The sequence below is a fragment of the Scyliorhinus canicula genome, chromosome 10, assembly GCF_902713615.1.
Source record: "Scyliorhinus canicula chromosome 10, sScyCan1.1, whole genome shotgun sequence".
NCBI lineage: Eukaryota > Metazoa > Chordata > Chondrichthyes > Carcharhiniformes > Scyliorhinidae > Scyliorhinus > Scyliorhinus canicula.
In genome coordinates this window covers 22,877,105-22,895,577 of record NC_052155.1, presented here as the reverse complement: position 1 = coordinate 22,895,577, position 18,473 = coordinate 22,877,105, and the positions used below count along the sequence as shown (strand labels likewise).

At 47.1% G+C, this 18,473-nt stretch overlaps 1 protein-coding gene across 5 annotated transcripts in view; it reads right to left on the bottom strand.

Annotated features, from left to right (window-relative positions):
- acss2l (acyl-CoA synthetase short chain family member 2 like) overlaps positions 1-18,473 on the bottom strand; it is a 93,454-nt gene that overhangs the window by 25,779 nt on the left and 49,202 nt on the right. For all 5 annotated transcript variants that reach the window (XM_038808704.1, XM_038808705.1, XM_038808706.1 and 2 more), the window contains 8 exons: positions 13,813-13,916; positions 11,672-11,744; positions 11,431-11,506; positions 10,762-10,855; positions 8,315-8,452; positions 5,998-6,168; positions 3,787-3,920; positions 1,364-1,496 (listed from right to left, as the gene is read on the bottom strand). In XM_038808704.1, the coding sequence (XP_038664632.1) occupies positions 1,364-1,496; positions 3,787-3,920; positions 5,998-6,168; positions 8,315-8,452; positions 10,762-10,855; positions 11,431-11,506; positions 11,672-11,744; positions 13,813-13,916 (923 nt within the window). The remainder of the gene's footprint in view (positions 1-1,363; positions 1,497-3,786; positions 3,921-5,997; positions 6,169-8,314; positions 8,453-10,761; positions 10,856-11,430; positions 11,507-11,671; positions 11,745-13,812; positions 13,917-18,473) is intronic.

Here is an 18,473-nt window from a genome sequence, read left to right as displayed (position 1 = left end):
TTCTTCAGTTCCTGCCTAATACTGTTACAATTAGCCTTCCCCCAATTTAGCACATTCACCCTAGAACCACTCTTAGCCTTGTCCACCAGCACTGTAAAACTTACTGAATTGTGGTCACTGTTCCCAAAATGCTCCCCTACTGAAACTTCTACCACCTGGCCGGGCTCATTCCCCAATACCAGGTCCAGTACAGCCCCTTCCCTAGTTGGACTGTCTACATATTGTTTTAAGAAGCCCTCGTGGATGCTCCTTACAAACTCTGCCCCATCCAAGCCCCCAGCACTAAGTGAGTCCCAGTCAATATTGGGGAAGTTAAAGTCTCCCACCACAACAACCCTGTTGCTTTTACTCCTTTCCAAAATCTGCCTACCTATCTGCTCCTCTATCTCCCGCTGGCTGTTGGGAGGCCTGTAGTAAACCCCCAACATTGTAACTGCACCCTTCTTATTCCTGATCTCTACCCATATAGCCTCGCTGCCCTCTGAGGTGTCCTCCCACAGTACAGCTGTGATATTCTCCCTAACCAGTAGCTCAAATCCTCCACCCCTTTTACCTCCCCCCCCCTATCCTGCCTGAAACATCTAAATCCTGGAATGTTTAGCTGCCAATCTTGTCCTTCCCTTAACCAGGTCTCTGTAATGGCAACAACATCACAGTCCCAAATACTAATCTAAGCTCTAAATTCATCTGCCTTACCTGTTATACCTTTTGCATTAAAACGTATGCACTTTGGGGCTGGTTTAGCACAGGGCTAAAGAGCTGGCTTTTAAAGCAGACCAAGGCAGGCCAGCAGCACGGTTCAATTCCCGTACCAGCCTCCCCGAACAGGCGCTGGAATGTGGCGACTAGGGGCTTTTCACAGTAACTTCATTTGAAGCCTACTTGTGACAATAAGCGATTTTCATTTCATTTCATTTCAGGCCACCAGTCCCGCTGTTTTCAGCAACATCTCCCTGTCTGCTCTTCCTCAGAGCGAAAGTGGCCCTATTTCCTAGTTCTCCCTCAATTTTTTCACCTTTGGACCTATTGCTCCGGTACCCACCCCCCTGCCATACTAGTTTAAACCCTCCCGTGTGACACTAACAAACCTCGCAGCCAGGAATGGAAATCTTTAAACATTGGTGATATCCCTGACACTATCCATAATGTTGCATTAACTCATAGTCAATAGGCAGGGAATCCAGCAAACCAAGTCACTTATTCCACAACAGTTTCGGATTCCTTGGATGTAGTCATGTCAGAACAAAATTCCCTGCCTTCCTTGAATGCCACATCACAGGGAGGAAAAAACCATGCCACTCTTTTTGAGTCCCTTCCCTCTTAAACGTAACTCTGAGGATGGCTCTTTAACAGGAATGCTTACCGTTTCAGTCTGCCAAAAGGTATCTATGATGGGACACTGCCCATTCCCGATGACGTTATAATACCACGTCCAGGCCTCTGGGTTAATGGGCTCTCCAGCACAGCCCAGGATCCTCAAAGACTTGAGATTGAACCTGAAGCAGTCAAGAGAAAAAGAACTTCTGACGGAGGGGAAGGAAGGATTTGTAAATCATGCAAAACACCCAAAATTATAAGTTGCGATACAACGGAGATTTGATGGGAGGAGGTGGGGTAAAAAAAAACCCTTAAACTGGAAACTTAAACAAAACATCAAAATGCTGGTAATCTGAAGGTCCATCTGAAACTGAACAAGAAAAGACAAGTTAATGTTTTAAATACCCTTTCATCAGCTGTTTAAGATATTCACGCAAAGTCTGCAATAGAGGGGAAAGAAAACTTTGGGAATTAAAAACAGGGTCAGTCAGCCAGCGCTGAAATGGAAAGATGGGATTCACTTTTAGGTACAACTTCAGAACTTTATAAATTATTTTAATGGGTCAGGGTGTTTGTTTTAAATGTTCTCCTCACAAATAATAAATATCAGGACTAAACTTCAGCTTTGTAGTGCCGACCTTAATATTGCACAAAGCCACTTTTGGTGGAATCAAGCACATTTCTAAGAGCTGTCTGAATTTGTTAACAAATGGTAATTATGATAGAAACAAAATTGCTAAATAGTTGTTACAAAAGTATCTTTTAGCTTACTGGAATATCTTTAACCTCTCTTGTACACAAACTGCACAGGTTCTGAAATTGTTGACCAGTGACAGCCTGACAAAAAAACACTTGAAGGATTTCTCATGGGTCGAAATAAGGATTCCCACAGCCGATTACCAAGCAACGATTCCTGCGGTGGAAAACAAAACGTGGAAGGACATTTATGTAAGCTGGCCAAGATGCCCTCTTAGTGGAGTAGCCTGTTGCCACCCACTGCCTCAGCTCACTTGGATGAGCTGGTTTGGCAATCGCAGTACCTCTGCGATGACAGGAAGGGGGAAGGTTGGGGGAAAAAGGAAGGAAGAGCAGATGAAAAGGTGAAGAGCGGTCAAAAGGAGAGAGGAAGATTGAAAAGCGTAGCAACTCTTCTTAATTGCAGACAGACCACTGAGAAAGAAATAGTAGGAAGTCTAACAACACCAGGTTAAAGTCCAACAGGTTTGTTTCAAATCACTAGCTTTCGGAGCACTGCTCCTTCCTCAGATGAATGAAGGGGTTTGTTCCAGAAACATATATAGACAAAGTCAAAGATGCAAGACAATGCTTTGAATGCGAGCATTTGCAGGTAATTAAGTCTTAATTAATACCTGCAAATGCACGCATTCAAAGCATTGTCTTGCACCTTTGACTTTGTCTATATATGTTTCTGGAACCCACCTCTTCATTCACCTGAGGAAGGAGCAGTGCTCCGAAAGCTAGTGATTTGAAACAAACCTGTTGGACTTTAACCTGGTGCTGTAAGACTTCTTACTGTGCTCACCCCAGTCCAACGCCGGCATCTCCACATCGAGAAAGAAATAGAGACGGGCGCTAAAATAGTGACCACGAACCGGGCCGCTGTTGTAGACCTGACGGGACTCGAGCTTATTCTCAGAAAGCATCGGAGTTTTTACAATCTTGATGAACCCCTCCCCCACTGAAACCGAAGCTTGGAAAACAGCATCATCATCATCATGAACAGTTTATATACTCATGGAAACTGCAATGGTTATTTCACATAAAACAAGGCTTTAGAATAAACTAGACTGTTTCAGGGATCCAATACAAATATCCAGCTTCAACCTGAAACAGGATGTTGGCCTCAGCCACTCCATCATAGTGTTCATGCTGCACACACAGTAGAGGGAGAATACAAGAGCCCTTTATTTTTATTCATGGGGATGTGGGCATCGCTGGCCAGGCCCATCATTTGTTGCCCATCCCTAATTGCCCCTTGGTCTGAATGACTCGCTCAGCCATTTCAGAGTTGCTGTGAGGGTTTGCAGTCATGTAGGCCATACCAAGTGAGGACGGCAGATTTCCTTCCGCAGGGAGACATCGTTGGGACCAGATGGGTTTTTATGACAATTGCTGGTCACCATTGCTGAGACTAGCTTTATATTCCAGATTTTATTCATTGAATCTAAATTCCATCAGCTGCCATGGTGGGGTTTGAACCCCTGTCCCCTAAACATTAGGCTGGGCCTCTAGATTACAAGCCCGGTGACATTACCACTACGGCTCCATCTCCCTTCATTCGATCAGCCGACAAAGTACTCTAAAACATGAAAATGGCAATAACCGAGGGCCTGGGTCCTGAGAACACTTTAACCCAATGACATCACTTAGAAACTTTATTTTACTGCTCGTGGTAAATGTATCATACACACAAGTGGATATTTCAAATCCCATTTCTAACTTTCTTACTTCCTCACAGGTTCCTCTCCAAACTTCATGAGCATTCTAATGACTGTGGGCGCTGTGTAGAGCTTTGTCACTTTGTACTTTTCAATCATTTCATACAGCCTCCCAACATGTGGATACAGCAGCAGACCTTCAAACTGAAATGGAAAGAAATTTACTGAAAATGTAAATTCACGCACACACATTTTTATCTTTCTCAAATCTGCCGGCTCTGTCCTTCAGTTTTGTTGCTCGGATCCTGCGGTAGCTCCAGACTCCAGGCAGGAAGGATGGGCAAACTGTTGGCCGAGCCAGCAACACTCACAGATTTGGAGGGAATACTGTAAGGCCAAGCACCTCCTCCCTTTTTACCAGCACATCTTCTCATATAGCTCTGCATATTTTGGCACGTCATAACATTCAGGGCTATGGGCCAAGTGCTGTCAAAGGGGACTCGGTAGGTAGGTCAGATGTTTTTCATGGGTCGGTTCAAACCCGATGGGTCGATGGGCCTCTTCTGCACTTGTGTTATTCTGTGATTTAGGAGATGATTTGCCAAACACTGGGATCAGGCTGGCTGCCTGTTCTCCCGCTGTCTCTTAAACAATTGGGTGCGGCACAGGGAGATCCAAGGAGATGAAAAAGATAAATGCGGCGCTGCTACTGACTCTTTTATTTGGCGAGAAATTATTGTACAATTGAAAAACTCAAAAGGCCTGGCAGCTTCTGTGGAGACAGAAACAGAGTTAATGGGTGGGACTTTCCAGCTCCTCCCATCAATGTTGACCCCCCCACCCCCCACCCCACAGCGGGTTAACGCCAGCGGGGTGGGCAAGCCTCCTGTAGACTTCTGTGGGACTGGAAAATCCCGCAAGCAGCCAATGGCATGCCACATCTGCCGCAGGAAAATCCGGAAAATCCCGGCCAATGTTGGAGTCCAATCTGACTCTTTTTCAGAACCGGAGAGAGTGGGCACATTGAATTCGAAGCGTTAATTCTGTCTCTCTTTTCACAGACGCCAATGAGTTTTTACAGCACTTTCCGGTTTTGTTTTTCAGATTTCCAGCATCTGCAGGATTTTGCCATTACGTCACATATTCTTCAATGTTCCCCTGTTCCTTGTCTGACTTCGTGTGGTAGGAAGATGCGATAAGGCAGTTGATAAAACAGTTTCTATTATTTGAAAGAAATGAAGCATAAAGATGTGCAGGTTCGGTGGATTGGCCAAGTTGCCTCTTAGTGTTCCAAAGGTGCGCAGGTTAGGTGGGATTAGACGTTATGGGGATTGGGCGGGGAAGTGGGCCTAGTTAGGGTGCTCTTTCCAAGGGGCAGTGCAGACTCGGATGCCAAATTACCTCCTTCTGCACTGTAGGGATTCTATGGATTAATTTAATTCTATATAGAATTTAAAATGTAATTTAATAGGAATTTAATTAAAGAGGATACGGCACACATTGGGGGTGTTGCCTCAGACTTCCCCAACAGTCCCTCTGAATGATGGCGGCCATTTTCAACTCATGTTTTTCACCTGAAGTACAGGCAGGCAGCAGTTGAAAATTGAGGATTATGGGAAGTGTACCGCAGCTGCTCCACTGACATCCAGGGGCCACAGGATGCACTTTTCAGGCATCCCTAGGATTAGTCTGTGCATGCTCTGTATCTCTTTACAAACTGCTGGAGCACTCTTAAGAAACAAGAGGTCAAACTTGGAAATGACTGGCATCAGTAACACCTGTTTGAACTGGTCATGTGTATCGGAGCCACCAGTGTCCGTTGTGCTGGTTTTTAACAATTTTGAACTGGTTTTTAACAATTAAAAAAATGTTTAATTTTGTTTTCATGGGAGAAGTAGAGTACCTCCTTCAGCGCTATTTCATCCCATAAATCTACCGGCACTGATGAACTGGGCACTGATCACCAGAGCCCAAGGAGGCGATTTAACTCACCCCACTCACAGTTACAATGCGTGGGTTTCCACCCACAAGTCCCGAAAGACGTGCTGTTGGGTAATGTTGCTGTTCTGAATTCTCCCTCTGTGTATCCGAACAGGTGCCGGATTGTGGTGACTAGGGGCTTTTCACAGTAACTTCATTGCAGTGCTAATGTAAGCCTACTTGTGACACTAATAAAGACTATTACCTTAACAAGATTTTCATGAGCTTCTTTTCATGAACTAAACCTTTTGAGGATACTTTCCCTACTCCAGAAGGTGGACAGAATATTGTCTCTACTCACTAGAACACATGTCGCACCATTTGCCAGGGGACCGTAGATTACATATGAGTGTCCAGTAATCCATCCAATATCAGCCGTGCACCAGTACACATCATCATCATGGTAGTCAAACACATATTTAAAACTGATTGCAGTGTAAATCAGATAGCCCGCAACAGTGTGCAGTACACCCTAGAAAGAAAGCAAGAATAAAAGCAAGTATCAGTAGCGTTCACCTCACGGTGACTCGTTGAGTAGTAATCATGCTATTGCCCTGTGACTAGCCCTGAATTATCACTGGTTCAATGTGCAGTCAATGATTCTTCGCTGTGGAGATTATAGATCAATAGCTGCAAGAATTGGCGAAACCTCTGACAGAATGACAGTAAATAAGCCAGATGACATTCCTCTCGACCCCCAGCCTCCTGTGACTCAGTGTTTGGGAGCTTCTCAGAATTTGGGTCTGCGGGTCTAGATAGAGATTGCGACAACTTGGCACGTTTACAATTCACAAACATCACCTTAAAATGTTAGGGTGATCTAAATAAAGTACTTACTGTCATTAAGGTATAGAAAAGGAAGATGTACAAATTGTGTGGTAGATTTATTTGTGAAAACATATTAAATTGCATTAACAAGATGGGATTTACTGACAAACTATTTTTATTCATTCATGGAATATGAGTGTCATTAGCTAGGCCAGCATTTAATGCCCATCCCTACTTACCCGTAAAAAGGTGGAGGATGGAAGGTGGAGAGTTAATCACATTGATGTTGGCCTGAGGTCACATGTAGCCCAGACCAGTTAATGTCCTTCCCTGAAGTGAACTCTTTGGGCTGTTATGACAATCCAATAGTTATATGTGGTCACCATTAATGACATTAGCTCATTATTCCAGATTTACCCTGTTTAGCTCAGTTGGCTGGACAGCTGGTTTGTGATGCAGAGCGAAGCCAGCAGTGACGGTTCAATTCCATACCGTTATTCATGAAGGCCCCACCTTCTCAACCTTGTCTCTCGCCCGAGGTGTGGTGATCCTCGGGTTAAACCACCACCAGCCAGCTCTCCCCCCTCAAAGGGGAAAGCAGCCTATGGTCATCTGAGACTATGGCCACTTTACTTACTTTACTATTCCAGATTTATTTAATTGATTTAAGTTCCCAGCTGACGTGGTCAGATTTCAACTCATGTCTCCAGATCACGGGTGCAGGCCTGACGATTCCTAATCCAGTAACAAAATCACTACACTACCATTCCCATACAGGAACGACTAAGGATTGTAATGCACAAAACCACCATGGTTAAAATGAGCAGTGATAAAGAAGAGCTAAATTAGGAAGTAGTGATAAAGGTGAATTAAGTTGGGTTTTAGCTTGTAGGAGGAATGAACGTTTGAGGGAAGTAAAGAACAAAGAACAATGCAGCACAGGAACAGGCCCTTCGTCCCTCCAAGCCTGTACCAGTCATGATACCAACCTTTTCCAAAACCCTCAGCACTTCCTTGTGCTGTATCCCTCTATACTCATCCTATCCATGTGTTTGTCAAGATGCCTTTTGAATTCCATTATTGTATTTGTTTCCACAACCTCCCATGGCAACACATTCCAGGCATTCACCACTCTCGGCGTAAAAAACCTGCCTCGCACATCTCCTCTAAACTTTGCCGCATGGACCTTAAACCTAAGGCCCCTGGTGACTGACCCCTCCACCCTGGGAAAGAGTGCCTGCCCATCCACTCTATCCATGCCCCTCATAATGTTGTAGACCTCTATCAGGTCACCCCTCAACCTCCGTCTTTCTAATGAAAACAGTCCGAGTCTATTCAGCCTTGATAGGTGCCCTGTCCAATGAAGGCAAGCATTCCATATGCTTTCTTGACTACCTTGTCCACTTGTGTTGCCACCTACAAAGATCTGTGGAGATGCACGCCCAGATCTCTCTGACTTTCTATATTCCTAAGAGTTTTGCCATTTACGGTACATTTCCCTTGGATGTTAGACCTACCAAAATGCATTACCTCACATTTGTGCGAACTAAACTCCATTTGCCATTTCTCTGCCCAAGTCTCCAACCTATCTATGTCCTGCAGTATCTTCTGACAATCCTCAACACTATCTGACACTCCACCAAACTTGGTGTCATCCACGAACTTACTAATCAGACTGTCAAAAAAGTCAGCCATGCATGGCTGTGAGAAAGAATGGTTTCAAATAGTAGGTGTGACACAGTAATTAGTCTTGTATTCAGTATGGTAACAGTACAAGGTAGAATTATATACTATCGATTGGCATCCTGTGGTCTCCAATGGGGAAGATCTCATGCAGTAAGGAAACTTACCTTGGGTTTCCCAGTAGATCCACTTGAATAGAGGATAAAGAGTGGATGCTCAGCATCAACCCATTCTGGCTCACACTGGTCACTGGCATCCTTCATTAGCACATCCCAGCGCACATCTGTTTCACAGTTCCAGAATAGCTTTGAGGAAACCACAAGGAATTAGTGCATTAACAGATTTCAGAGCTTACCATTTTGCTTCCGCTTAAATCACAGAATTTTTATTTCTTTATTCGTTCATGGGATGTGGGTGTCGCTGGCTGGGTCAGCATTTATTGCCCATCCCTGAGGGCATTTAAGAGTCACCAACATTGCTGCTGGTCTGGAGTCACATGTAGGCCAGACCAGGTAAGGATAGCAGATTTCCTTCCCTAAGGGACATTCGTGAACCAGATGGGTTTTTATGACAATCGACAATGGTTTCATGATCATCTCTAAACTTTTAATTCCAATTTTTTATTGATTCATCCCCAGACTGTACCAGGTTACCTGGTTAACAGAGTGCAACAACTGGGTCCAGGATTAGAAATTGGAAATTTGATCTGATCATGATACAGTAACATTTGCTCCCTGTTGTGTATTGTGGAGGACAGCCAAGAACAGGAACAGGTATGGTTCTAAGACCCACAATTGGATAACCAAGGCTGGAATTTTTGCGGTGACAGAATGGGGTCTCCAGCAGAGGCAACTTTGCACCACAGCCCTGATTCCAGACGTCCCGACCTGAACCGGCGCCCACCATTTTTTCCAGGGACTGGGGAATGGAGGCAGATTGTACTTTTCACATCCATGGTTCTTGAATGCATTTGGAACTGCTCTCAGCCACATCCAAATTTGGCTGATGGGTTGTCTAAAACTCAACTTGCGCACTTTAAATCTATCAGGGAAATGTTTCAAGTTAGTGGAGTTCTTTGGAGAGGTAGGGTACTCTTAATAGGTTCAAGGACACCTTTGAAAGCGGTCAAGTACCCTTTGGAGAGGTAAGTTGTCCTTTGGATTGTTAAAAGTAGATGTGAATGTGTGTAAAAATTGAATACGCTCAATGAAATTGTCAACATCATTGTAACTGTCAAGGGAGCTGTCAAGGAAACAGTCAATTGATCTGTAAAGCTGCCAAAGCAGCAATTAAGGAAACTGTCAAAGCTTATAGGAACAGTCAAGATATCAAGGGATTTAAATCTCCTGGCCTTCAAATTCTTTAAAAAATGTCTGCTGATTTTTTTAAATCAGCGCTTGCTATTTCACTCTGCTTGTTGACATTGGCCAAAGGGTTATCATTATAGGATTTAGGCTGCATGACAGATCTCACAACCTATCATTATCATAGTGGGGTGCCTGACAGTTCACAGTTTGATTGACAACTCCCAGTTCTTATAAAGTCTTTGAATTGTGATTACAAATGCAAATCTTTGTTGCTAAAAGAAATTAAGTGGCTGAAGAAATTTAATTGTAGTGAATGGGTTTTTATCAATGAGAGGCTTTTTGTTAAATAGTGAACTCATGAATACAAACATTATTTTATTTCCTCTTAGCATGGACCCTGGCCCATGGTGGATAGTGGGTGAGTTGACATGGAGGGTGTAAGGGTAAAGGATGGCTGGTTGGAGGAAGGCGGGGTGGGATTGGCATTACAGAACTCTCGTGGGCCATGGAGGTTAGTGGAGGGGCACAGGGTGGCATGGAGGGTTTAAGAGGTCATGGGTTAGGGGGCATGAGGTGGCATGGATGGGGCTTAGGAACTGTGTGGGAATGAAGGTGTGTGGGGGATGAAGGGGGTGAGGACTAGAGGACGATTTTGTATTTTGTTACCTTGTAGCTGTGACCAAGTGCCGTATCACTGGGGCCGGCTCTCCACCCATCCCACCTCTGCACCCAGCAGGTGGTTTGCTTCCACCAAGTGGTTTTTTTGTGTCTGTGAACGAATCTCCCATCGCATCACCAACCCCACCCAGAGTGAAAATCTAAACTCCTAGGTGTCATGTTCCCGGGAATTCTCCTGACTTGACACCCCCAACCTGGGAACAAAGGTTCAGGCCCAAGGCTCATTGGCAAAGTATACAAGTGAATAATAACCCACTGCAGTGTAGTATCGGGCTGCAATTATCACCTGCGAAATCATACTCCTGCAATAGAACAACAATGTCTGGAGAAACAGGGTCTGGAGAAAAGTGAACTGAGAAATAACTCTGGATCTGTGTGGGCCAAAGAAATAAATTGTTGACCCGAGATCTAGGGCAAAGACTACAAAAAAAATGTTCTGCGGAAATTCAGGAGAGATGGGTGGATTAAGATCTTGAATGCCGGAGGGAGAGTGAGGGGTGGGGTTGTTTACAGATTGACATTGTGGACTGGGCAGTTTTGAAGGACCAAATGACTTATTCCCTATCCAACATTTCCGATATTATTATATGACAGAAGCCATGAGCCAAGTTATTGTTGAATTGAATCACCTGCAGGATGTTACAGCAAATTTGTCCATGGTTGTTTTTCACCTTGTCACCAAGGTGTTGCACCACAATGCACACTTTCACGACAAAATCCTCCCTGAAATAAATGATGAATTAATTTGTAAATGAGTCTTTTAAATGCAATTATGTTCTACTTGTAGCAGGACTTAGATAATGGGCTGGCTTCTCCAATCCGAATTCGCCCCACCACCGCTGTCAGAGCGAATGGAGAATTTGGCACTCACCAAAACTCCATTCCCCTCAGCGGGGCGGAGAATCCGCCAGCGTGAACCAACAGAGAATTTTTGTCACAATCACTGCTCCACCATCGCCACTCTCCTTACTGGCTATGGTTTCAAAGGTGGTATTTATTTTCCCAGCTGCGCCCAATGATATGGACATGTTGTTGGGACTTTCCTGTCACGCAAGGTGGATTCCCAGGCGGCAGGACAGGCGAACCACGCAAAATTCCCTGCACATCGGCGGGACTGGAAAATCCCATTGGCGGCCAATGGCAAGCCCCTTCCGCTGTCGGAAAACATGCCATGGGCCATCTTCTCTTCATCAGCCACAGCTCAGCCTGGACTGAGTGCTGGGTCTTACTGGCTGTTGTTTCTCTCAAAAGGTAACTTGAGCTCAGGCTCGAAAAAGGTGCTCGGGCAGAAATCTCACTTGTCTTTGCACTTCTCCAAAGCATCGTCTGCGATCTGCTTCAGGTTTACAAGCTTTTCTCCTCTATAGAAGCCATCTAAAAGACAGGGGGAAAAAACCAGAAGGGTGAAGTCTCACGGCTCTCTAATACTGATGCTCAAAGCTTTCTGGCATAACTGTTACAACTATTCATCAGAATACGTCGGGAGATTTCAGAGCGCACAGTGAATAATTACACAGGAATAACAGGGAGGCTTCTTACCTGCAGTAATCAGCAATATGCATTGGGAGTCTAATATTCTCTCAAATAGAGACTCAGCTGAGAAACCTGCAAACTAAATAACAAACACATAAAACAGCTGGAACAACTTCCTTTGTTTAATCAGCACAAAGCTTTAATCAGTTTAATGAGTACATTGCCCGTGATAGCCAATGAGAATAAATAAAGTGGCTCACGCCATGTCCAAGTTCATATCTTCTGATATAAGGTGGTTATTCTGATTTGTTGACTCTAGTTTCCCTCAATCTGGTGGTTCCCTTGGCAACCCTGCTGAACATTCCTTGAGGTTAGGGAGTGTGTTCACTGAGAACCCGTTTCCGTGCCCCCTCACTTCGCAACATTTTGTAAAATTTCCACAAATTTCCTTCCTGCACAACTGAAAAGCCAGTTAGAACAAGCCAGCAGTAATGCTAAGTCACTTGTTAGGCGATTAACCGGGCATCTCCTGAGATGACTGCTATAAGTCTTGACTCTTGTATTAGTTTGTTGCAAGCACAACACAGCTGCAAAGCCATCCATAATTGATGTCAGAAAATAGTTCTTCATTGAAAAGGTGTTTTATGCAGAACGTATAGCGCCCTTCCTAACCTCAATACCCCATAAACTGAAGCAATGTTTTTCTTTAAGGGGCCCCATATAAAGGTTTAGTTTGGGGGCAGCACGGTGGCGCAGTGGTTCGCATTGCTGTCTCACAGCGCCGAGGTCCCAGGTTCGATCCTGGCTCTGGGTCACTGTCCGTGTGGAGTTTGCACATTCTCCCCATGTTTGCGTGGGTTTCACCCCCACAACCCAAAGATGTGCTGGCTAGGTGGATTGGCCATGCTAAAGTTGCCCCTTAATTGGAAAAAATGAATTGGACACTCTAAATCTAACAAAAGGTTTAGTTTGAGATTCCTATAGGTTGTTCAACAATGATATTAAGTACTGCCAACTTAAGTTGGTGTCAAATTCACATACATAAGATCAAGGAAACCATGTTTGCAATAGGTAATATTAAAACATGATCAAGGATCGGCTATTATTACTGCATGGATGTCCTTTCACTGGACATGTTCACAATCCCTGACTGGCACATGGCCCCTGACTGACTCATGACCCCTGACTGGCTCATGACCCCTGTCTAGCTCATGAAAATGAAAAATGAAAATCGCTTATTGTCACAAGTAGGCTTCAATGAAGTTACTGTGAAAAGCCCCTAGTCGCCACATTCCGGCGCCTGTCCGGGGAGGCTGGTACGGGAATTGAACCGTGCTGCTGGCCTGCCTTGGTCTGCTTTAAAAGCCAGCGATTTAGCCCAGTGAGCTAAACGAGCCCCTATGACTCCTGTCTGGCTCCTGACCCCTGACTGGTTCTTAAATGACCCCTCACTGGCTCGTGACTGCATGAAATTGCACAGGCTGAAAGGTCCTAACCCCATGTTGGGTCACAAAATGCTTTGCAGTCAATGAAATAGAGAGTTGAATGTAGTCAACCACATCAGCCAACCTTGTCTCTGTAAAAAAAAATGAGTTGAATGACCAGACTGTCTGTTTTTAGTGGTGTTGTTTACAGATGAAATGGTGACCAAGGTGCCGGGAGAGCTTTTGTCACGGGCTCATTTACATCCACCTGATTGGATGCACGGTGCTTCACTTTTATGTCTTGCCTGTCAAGCCAAGCCCCACCCCCAGAGTGCTAATCTTCTACTCTTAGAACATAGAACATAGAACAGTACAGCACAGAACAGGCCCTTCGGCCCTCGATGTTGTGCCGAGCAATGATCACCCTACTTAAACCCACGTAACCCGTATACCCGTAACCCAACAATCCCCCCATTAACCTTACACTACGGGCAATTTAGCATGGCCAATCCACCTAACCCGCACATCTTTGGACTGTGGGAGGAAACCGGAGCACCCGGAGGAAACCCACGCACACACAGGGAGGACGTGCAGACTCCACACAGACAGTGACCCAGCCGGGAATCGAACCTGGGACCCTGGAGCTGTGAAGCATTGATGCTAACCACCATGCTACCGTGAGGCCTTGCTGGAGTATCTCGCAATGGTTCTTAGCCCCTCACCAGGGGTTTATTTACTTAAAGGATTTAGTACCCATTGAGCAGCTGGACATTCCATACGTACCACCACAGAGTGTACTGCTCCTATCCTCGCACACGCCAGCATTGCATATATCAGCTCTGGGATCACTGGCAAGTATATGGCAACCCTGTCTCCTTTCTGCACCCCTATAAAGAGAATAAGATGGTCTGCCGTTTATTTATGATCGATTGAAAGATTTTGGATGTTAGATTTTTGGAGTTAAATCAAAAAGGCTGAAGAACCAGTGGCAGGGCTGTGTGTGCGCGTGTGTGCTCTGCTTAAAGGCAAAAGTGAAATAAATACATGACACACTTCCTTCCACTGATGTCATGCTACTATCCCTTAAAGGTATATTACAGCTGCATAATGAACAAACCCTAAGAATTATAGAACCCCTCCTTCGCTTCCCCCCCCCCCCCCAAGCTCAAACATCACCTTCTCCAGGGTCAAAACCTCCAGCAGATCCCCCCCCCCCCCACATGGAGGCACAGGGTGGAGAGACTGACCCCTGAAATGTTCTTTTCGGATGGCCTGATTTATATTGGCAACTTTCAGGGATCTACGGACATGGACACCGAGATCTCTCTGCTCGCCCACACTACCAAGAATCTTACCATTAGCCCAGTACTCTGTCTTCCTGTTATTCCTTCCAAAATGAATCACCTCACACTTTTCTGCATTAAACTCCATTTGCCACCTGTCAGCCCAGCTCTGCAGCTTATCTATGTCCCTCAGTAACTTGTAACATCCTTCTGCACTGTCCACAACTCCACCCACTTTAGTGTCATCTGCAAATTTACTCACCCATCCTTCTACGCCCTCCTCTGGGTCATTTATAAAAATGACAAACAGCAGCGGCCCCAAAACAGATCCTTGTGGTGCACCACTAGTAACTGGACACCAGTCAGAACATTTCCCATCAACCACCACCCTTTGTCTTCTATCAGCTAGCCAATTTCTGATCCAACGAGGTTGAGGCATTTACCCTCCCCAACACCTCGTACCACAATCGCAGCACGGTAGCATAGTGGTTAGCACAAATGCTTCACAGCTCCAGTGTCCCAGGTTCGAATCCCGGCTTGGGTCACTGTCTGTGTGGAGTCTGCACGTTCTCCCCATGTGTGCGTGGGTTTCCTCCGGGTGCTCCGGTTTCCTCCCACAGACCAAAGATGTGCAGGTTAGGTGGATTGGCCATGATAAATTGCCCTCAGGGTCCAAATTGCCTTTAGTGTTGGGTGGGGTTACTGGGTTATGGGGATAGGGTGGAGGTATGGTCTTGGGTAGGGTGCTCTTTCCAAGAGCTGGTGCAGACTCGATGGGCCGAATGGCCTCCTTCTGCACTGTAAATTCTATGAAAAAATCCCATTTCCATCCCCAAAACCCCCCAGCTCCTCCTCCCACTGTCCCTTAATCCCCTCCATAGGCACCCTGTCCTCCTCAAGGATCCTCCCATAGATCGCCAAATATACCCCCCCCCCCCCCCCCCCCCCCCTCTCCAGCCCTCCCGCTGACAGCGCCACCTTCAGCAATGAAGAGGCCGGCGCTATCAGGAAGGTCACGAAAATCTTCCTTGTGAAATCCCGAACCTGCATGTACCTAATCCCATGCCCCTGCACCAGCCCATACTTCTCTCCCAACTCCTCCAGGCTCATGAATCATACCCCAAGAAACAAATCCTTCATTTCCTTGATTCCCCCTCTCATCCCTTCTCCAAATCTCGCATCCATTCTTCACGGCTCGAACCTATGATTTCCCCCTAATCGACATCACCTCTGACCCGGCCCCCAGCCTAAACTGTAGCCTGAACAGCCTCCAAATCTTCAATGTGGCCGCTACCACCACCATACTCACCAAATACCTTTCTGGAGCCATCGGAAGGCAGCGCCGCTACCAGTGCCCGCAACCCAGACCTTCTACACGGGCCCGCTTCCATCTTAACCCATCGGGCCTCCCCCTCCTTACTCCAGTTCCGCACCTTCTCTGCATTCGCCGTTCAATAGTAGTACAATAAGTTTGGGAGGCCCAGCCAGCCCACCTGTGGCCCTCTTTGCAGAACCACCCTCCTAATCCTTGCCACCTTCCCCCCCCCCCCCCCCCCCCCCCCAAATGAACGAGGAGATCAACTTGTCCACCCCGCTGAAGAAGGACTTTGATAAAAAGACCAGCAGGCACTGAAATAAAACAAGAATCGCGGCAACATATTCATTTTAACTGCCCCAGAAGCCGAATGAACAGGTTCTACCCGGAGGTGGAGGATAAATGTGAGTGGTGCCAGAGGGGCCCGGCCAACCACACCCACATTTCCTGGGCCTGTCCCAAACTTGCCGTGTTCTGGACAGCCTCCTCCGAGGTAATGTCTAAGGTTGTGGGGGTGAAGCCATGCCCAATAGTGACAATCTTCCAGGTATCGGAGCAGCCAGAGCTGCACATGGGGAAGGGGGCCGACGCCCTCACTTTCGCTTCCCTAATCGCACGCCGGAGAATCCTGCTTGGCTGGCGATCGGCAGCACCGCCCACAGCTGCAGACTGGCTCGCTGACCTTTCGGAATTTCTCCACCTGGAGAAGATAAAATACACCATCCGGGGATCGAAGGAAGGCTCCCTTACTGCATGGGGGCCATTTGTCAGCCTGTTCCAAAACCTGTTTGAGGCCAGCAACAGCCAGTAGAGGGGGAACCAGAAGGATCAGAGAGAAGTAAGAACAAAAGACAAGGAGGAACACAAGGGACACACAACCCAGGGGGTGGGGGGTGGGCAGAAGGTCTGAGGGATAGACGGGGGGGGGAGCACACCATAGCTGAAACCGACAAAGGAAGAAGAGAAAAGGGATTGATCAAGGGGGAGGGGGAGTGCACTCCCTGATCGACCAACGAGGATAGCAAGGGGGGTGGGTGGGGGAGACGGGGAGGGGCTAGGGACAGGGGGGCTGGGGGGAGGGGAGGCACGGGGGGGGGGGGGGGGGGGAGGAGAGGACACGCCAACCTAGACAGCAGCAATCTGTAAATAAAGTAACGTAAGACAAAAGCCTTTTTTTTGTTACACTGGACAATAAATTAACACGAACATCAATGTACTTAATGTTGAAAATGCCAATAAAAATATTTATAAGAAAAAATGTTTTAACTGCCTGCACCCGCCCATCAACAACAGAGGGAGGCTGTCCCACCTTGGCACATCAGCCTTCACCCTCCCCACCAAATTAGTCAAATTAAATTTTCGGAGCCCTCCCCAATCCCGCGCCACCAAGTACCTAAAGTGGGTCGTCGCCAAACGGAATGGCACCCCCCGCCACCCCAACCCCTACTCCCGGCTGGGAGACCATGAAATACTCCCTCATGCCTAAATTCAACATCTAACCTGTCAACGTCCTGAATCTCTGGAGCAGTCCCATTGTACTGCCCACCAATGTGCTCGGTTCCCAACTATGCAATAGCAGATCATCGGCATAGGACGCCCTATGCTCCACTCCCCCCCCCCCCCCCCCTTCACTATCCCCTTCCACAACTCCGAGTTCCTTAGCGCGATGGCCAAGGGCTCTATAGACAATGCAAACAACAGAGGGGATATGGAGCACCCCATCTCGTACCCCAGTGCAATGCAAAGTAGCCCGAGTTCATGCTGTTAGTCCGAGCTCTCGCCATCGGCTCCTTGAACAGCTGCATCCACACCCAATTCCAAACCTCTCCAACACCGCCATCAAGTAACCCCACTCTACCCAATCAAACACATTCTCTGCGTCCAGTGCCACCACCACCTCCATCTCCTTTCCCTCCGCTGGAGACAGGATTGCATTCAGCAAACTCCTCACCTTCGCGAACAGCTGCCTTTCCTTCACGTAACCCGTCTGGTCCGACACAATCACCTTCGGAAGACATCCCTCAAACCTTGACGCCAGGACCTTGGAATGGGAGGGGACTCAGTACCTCTGCCTCTACTTTCACTGTGTCAGTGCAACAGACCAACATCCCCATTCCCGCACATCCATGTGGTTAGTGCTAGCTAAAACAGTCCTGATAATGGAAACCCGGCAGAGTATCAACGCCAGCGCACACTAGCTGACTCGCATGGTCTGTCTCTATGCAAATATTCTCCCTAATTTTCTGAAAGGAAAATCCTCACAAATAGGTTTATTGTAGACACCATTAACACATTTCATATACTTTGACTTAATATAAGGTGAGGGTTAAACATTTTGGGCGCGATTCTCCCAAAACGGGAGAAATCGCAAGGCTGGCGTCAAACCCGGGTGGGTTTGACGCCAGCGCGCCCCTTCCCGACCAGGAACCGATTCTGGTCCCCGGTCGGGGCTAGCAGCCCGACGCCGCAATCTCCGGCATCACGGGCTTAACGAATTTCGTTAAGCCCGCTTGCCGGAGTTAGCGCCGGCTGACGCGTCATATGATGTCAGCCGCGCATGCGCGGATTGGAAGACTCCAACCCGCGCATGCGCGGATGACGTCATCGCGTATTTGCGCGAAACCCGCGCATGCGCGGGGCGGGATGCCCCTCAGCCGCCCCGCGAATGGATACTGCGGGGCGGCGGAAGGACAAATAGTGCACGGGCATCGGGCCCGCGATCGGTGGGCACCGATCACGGGCCCATGGCACCCTTGGCACGGCCGTGGTACGGCCGTGCCAATCGGTGCCATGGTTATAAAAAGCGAGTTGTTCCCGCCGTTTTTACGAACGGCCAGACCAGGTGT